The sequence below is a fragment of the Mandrillus leucophaeus genome, unplaced genomic scaffold, assembly GCF_000951045.1.
Source record: "Mandrillus leucophaeus isolate KB7577 unplaced genomic scaffold, Mleu.le_1.0 Scaffold22, whole genome shotgun sequence".
NCBI classification, from domain to species: domain Eukaryota; kingdom Metazoa; phylum Chordata; class Mammalia; order Primates; family Cercopithecidae; genus Mandrillus; species Mandrillus leucophaeus.
In genome coordinates this window covers 5959308-5964309 of record NW_012102254.1, presented here as the reverse complement: position 1 = coordinate 5964309, position 5002 = coordinate 5959308, and the positions used below count along the sequence as shown (strand labels likewise).

Below are 5002 nucleotides of genomic sequence, written 5' to 3'. Positions count from 1 at the left end.
CTGGGATTACATGCACACACCACCACACCGAGCCAATTTTTGTATTTTTGGTAGAGATGGGGTTTCACCATGTTGGCCAGGCTGATCTTGAACTTCTGGCCTCAAATGATCCACCCACCTCGGCCTCCCAAAGTGCTGGGATTACAGATGTGAGCCCCTATGCCTGACTTAGGTTTTCTGTTTTATTTAAACTACTTTTCCCTACAGTGCCCTTTATTTTGTTGGCCATTTTGTTTTGGTCTCCATAATACCTTGACTTAGTCCCTTCAGAAGATACTAATATCTGGATCTCATCAGTTTCTTTTTTTTTTTTTTTTTAGTTTCTAAACATTGATCACTCTCTAAACAACTTTTACGTGATCTTTTCCCACACTGAAACTCAGTGGACTCTCTTCAATATATTCAGTGTTCTAAAAGGCATTTCCTGAAAATTAGTATTTTCTACCTGATAGATGATACTGAGTTCTTACAACCTGCTGCCCTTGCTATTTGTTTCCTTTTCTAAATAATTCCTTGGCTGTTAACATTAGCTGCTAGCACTAATTCCTGCAAGATTCACTGGCTGCTGTTTCTCTGTCTAGCATTAGGCATGCCACATTTTCGTCATTGTTTGCTCTTTCTCCTAATGGGAAAGGTGTTGCCTTAACTACGCTTCTCCATCCTATGGCCTCTGCTTCTTAAACATGACTTCTAATCCCCTTTGGCACACTGTCACATCCTGCACCTTCTGCTGAGTTATAAGCTTTGTATTTTAGGGCTCACTTTCCAACCCATTTCTCATTTTTCCTCCTTGTGGCCCAAAATTGATACCTGACAGAGAACTTAGAAAATGTGTCCTGTTATTTTTGTTTTTCAAACACTGAAGTTGTGAAGCTAGGCATGGTAGCATGCACCTGTAGTCCCAACTATTTGAGAGGCTAAAGCAGGGCGTTCACTTGAGACCAGAATTTGGGGCTTCAGTACACTATGATTGTGCTTGTGAATAGCCACTGCACTCTAGCCTGGGCAACATAATGAGGCCCTGTCTCCAAAACAAAAACAAAAAAGACTGAGATTGTTTTCTTATTAACAGATCAGCAAGGATTTTCTCCTAAAGCTCAGAAAGAACCATGTTCGTTTGCAAACACTGAGAAGTTAAAAGCACAACTCCTGCAAATTCAGACAGAGCTGAATAATTCAAAGCAAGAATATGAAGAATTCAAAGAACTTACTAGGTAAAGTCTAAATACACATGCATGCACACTTATTTTCTTTTAGTGTTCATTTGCTGTAGTGTTAATATTGATAATTCAGTTGGGCGTTTTACTTTTAAATATTAAACTCTCATAGAAGCAACTACTTTGACATGAAGAAAAAGCCTGCTTCTAGCTCTTTACTAATATATTTAATGAACTAGATAATATAGGTGTTTTAAGCAGTTTTTTCCTGTTGAGTTGAGAGTCTATTGAACTTACATAATAAATTATTTAAATTTAAATTTGGTAATCAGGGTTGTTAAGATTTTTAGGAAGTATAGGTTTATTAATATTCCTACTTGATTCTCATTATGTAAAAACAAAGATAAATCACATTCATATTATAACTAAGATCAATCTTACCCTAAAATATAAACAAATGTTTGGTTCAAAAATGACGTATCACATATGGTATAATCATGGACTATTTGGACTTTTGAATTTGAGCTCTACCATTTATTTACTAGTTGAATCCCTTAAACAGTCAGTCTCTGAGCCGTAGTTTACCGAACTGAAGAATGAAGGGAATAATCTGAGAGAATAGAGAATATCTCTGATTTAGAGATAACTATAAAGTTATGTGAGAGCATAAACTGTAAACTACTCTATAAATGTTTGACATTACTTATTACCTGAAATACTCTGTTTTACAATATCTATTAGGAAAAGGCAGCTAGAATTGGAATCAGAGCTTCAGTCTTTGCAAAAAGCGAACCTTAATCTTGAAAACCTTTTGGAAGCAACAAAAGCCTGCAAGCGGCAAGAAGTTTCTCAGCTGAATAAAATTCATGCTGAAACACTTAAGGTAGGTCATCTGAACCATACTTCCATCTTAAATCACTGCTGTGTCATTTTATTAGTAATGGAGTCTGTATGGTCTATCTGCAGATGCCGATGACATCCCATGCAGGTAATTAACACCGGTGTCACTCTGGTCCTTGGGTTGCTGCCAGCAACCCCACTGATGTATCCCCCCAGGGGTAGGGTGGAGTAGGAAAGAATTCAGCATTTGGAATCAAATTTGAATGTGCTGCTAACCTTAGGCAGGGTTTCCTAACTTCTGAGCCTAATCTTTCTTTTCTCTAAATTGGAGATAAAGGTAATTTACTCGCAGAGTTTTAGTGTACTAAATGAGATAGATAAGCTACCTGGTACCTTGTAGATATCAGTAAAATGGCAGCTGTTGCTACAATGTAACATGTCCTCAAAGCTTCCAGTAGAATAGAAACCCTAAAGGGCAAAGACCACTAAGGGATCACAGGTGCCACTGGAAATAACATGAGAGGGTTTTGTCCTAAATAACCATATCCCTCATAAAAGAAAAACAAAAAAAAATGTATGAACGACTGAGAATGAGGGGAGAGAAAGGAAGTACACAAGGAAAACAAAAGGTTGAGGAGGTGATGGTGATTTCAGTTTTTGTATCAAATTTTTGTGTCAAATTTTCTGAAGGTTAAAAAAAATTTTACCACACCTGGGTGTGGTGGCGCAGGCCTGTAGTCCCAGCTACTTGGGAGGCTGAGGCAAGAGGATCGCTCAAGCCCAGGAATTCAAGTCCAGCTTGAATTCAAGTTCTTTTTTTTCTTTTTTTGAGACGAAGTCCTGCTCTTGTCGGCCAGACTAGAGCGCAGTGGCGCAATCTCAGCTCACTGCAACCTCTGCCTCTGGGGTTTAAGCGATTTTCCTGCCTCAGCCTCCCGAGTAGCTGGGATTACAGGTGCATGCCACCATGCCTGGCTAATTTTTGTATTGTTGGTAGGGACAGGGTTTCACCATGTTGGCCAGGCTGGTCTCGAACTTGTGACCTCATGATCCACCCGCCTCAGCCTCCCAAAGTGCTGGGATTACAGGTGGGAGCCACCACGCCAGCCTCAAGTTCTTTTCAATAAAAGAAAGAAGTAGAGAAGAAAGACAGAAACCTTTCCTTATGTGTCTTAAAATATAAATAGATGTTTATTTATAATGATTATTTTTAGTAGTGGTGCTTTTCGTGTCACTTAATGGAAGACTAAGTAATTGTATTCATATTTGAATAGGTAATTTATGTGACTGAAATTTTTCTTTTTTTTTTTTTGAGACGGAGTTTTGCTCTTGTTGCCCAGGCTGGCGTGCAGTGGTTTACAATCTTGGCTCACTGCAACCTCCGCCTCCTGGGTTCAAGCGATTCTCCTGCCTCTGCCTCCCAAGTAGCTGGGATTCCAGGTGCCTACCACCACACCCGGCTGATTTTTGTATTTTTAGTAGAGACAGGGTTTCACCATGTTGGCCAGGCTAGTCTCGAACTTCTGACCTCAGGTGATCTGCCCGTCTTGACCTCCCAAAGTGCTGGGATTACAAGTGTGAGCCACTGCGCCTGGCCTGTGACTGAAATTTTCAAAGATATAAAAGGTATTTAGTAGCAAATCTCTATCTATAGCTTGAGGGCTGTGTGTGTGTGTGTGTGTGTGTGTGTGTGTGTGTGTGTGTGTGTTTTAAAGCAATATTTTAGAGTTTGTCCTATGTCTGCAGGGGAAAAAACGTTCTCCCCTTTTTTGTTTCTGTTTTGGTTTTTGATTTGTTTTGGCAGTTGCTCAAGAATGTTATGTGGATATATAATGATTTATTCAACCTGGAAAATGCTGGGTTTTTTCCTATACAGGCGGAAATTTTTAAAAAATATTTTTAAATTTTGATTTATTTATTTTTTGTTTTGTTTTTTAGAGACAGGGTCTTGCTCTGTCACTCAGGCTGGAGTGCATTGGCATGATCATGGCTCACTGCAGCCTTGAACTCCTGGCTTCAAGCGATCCACCTGGAGCCTCAGCCTCCCAGAGCACTAGGATTACAGGTGTGAGCCACCATGCCTGACCAGAATTTTTTTTTTATGTTGCCAAGAGCAGCATAGCAATTCAGAGCCTTTGTTGTTGTTTTAGTTGTGCAACTACTATATGAATACATTCTCTTTGTTTAAAAGAAATATACATATTTCAAGTTAAAGTTAAAATTCCTTTTCAGCATCACTTCCAATCTGGATCTAATCTAATCCTTTGTCCCCCCTAATTCCTGAAGGTAGTTTAATCCTTTTTCTTAGCATTTTTATACTATAAATATATACAGACTGAGAAAACATAGAGTTGTTTCCTAGATTGTTTATTGTTTTGCTTTTTTTTTTTTTTTTTAAAGAGTCATTCTTCATATGTTATTCCACAATATGCTTTTGTTAACTCAGGGATATGCCTTAGAGCTTTCCACATTAACTGATACCTAGAGCCTCATTTGGATATGAGGCTCAAGGAATATGAGCCTCATACCGGTTAACGTGAGGCTCAAGGGATATGAGCCTCATACCAGTTAATGTAGAAAGATCCAAGGCATCTCCCTTGAGGGACAGAAAAATTATAGAGCTTGAATTATAGAGCTTGAAGCACCATGAGGGATATCCCCTTAAGGGATATGCCTTGGATCTTTCCATATTAACTGGTACCTACCTTATTTTAACCCTAGGTTTCTATGGCTTAAGTAGATGGTTTCGAGTGCATGCATTCTCTGGGGGTGGATTCCGTTAAAGGAGAATTGGTCATTTTAGGATGTCTTAGCATTTGAGTGAGTCAAGCTGAAGCTCCCTCCCAGTGTCTGTACCCTGTCCCTGCAGCATTGATGCACTCCTTTCCCAGCACTGTCCGCAGGAACTGGCATTGTCAGGCTTGTTAATATTTGACCATCTGATGGGTAAAAAATGAGATCTTGCTGTTAAGGTTTTAATTCTCATTTCTCTAATTTCAAATATC

At 39.2% G+C, this 5002-nt stretch overlaps 1 protein-coding gene across 2 annotated transcripts in view; it reads left to right on the top strand.

Moving 5' to 3' along the window:
- The window catches only part of KIF15 (kinesin family member 15), an 88911-nt gene that overhangs the window by 41588 nt on the left and 42321 nt on the right, over positions 1-5002 (top strand). For both annotated transcript variants that reach the window (XM_011981109.1, XM_011981110.1), the window contains 2 exons: positions 1073-1214; positions 1899-2040. In XM_011981109.1, coding sequence (XP_011836499.1) covers positions 1073-1214; positions 1899-2040 — 284 coding nt within the window. The remainder of the gene's footprint in view (positions 1-1072; positions 1215-1898; positions 2041-5002) is intronic.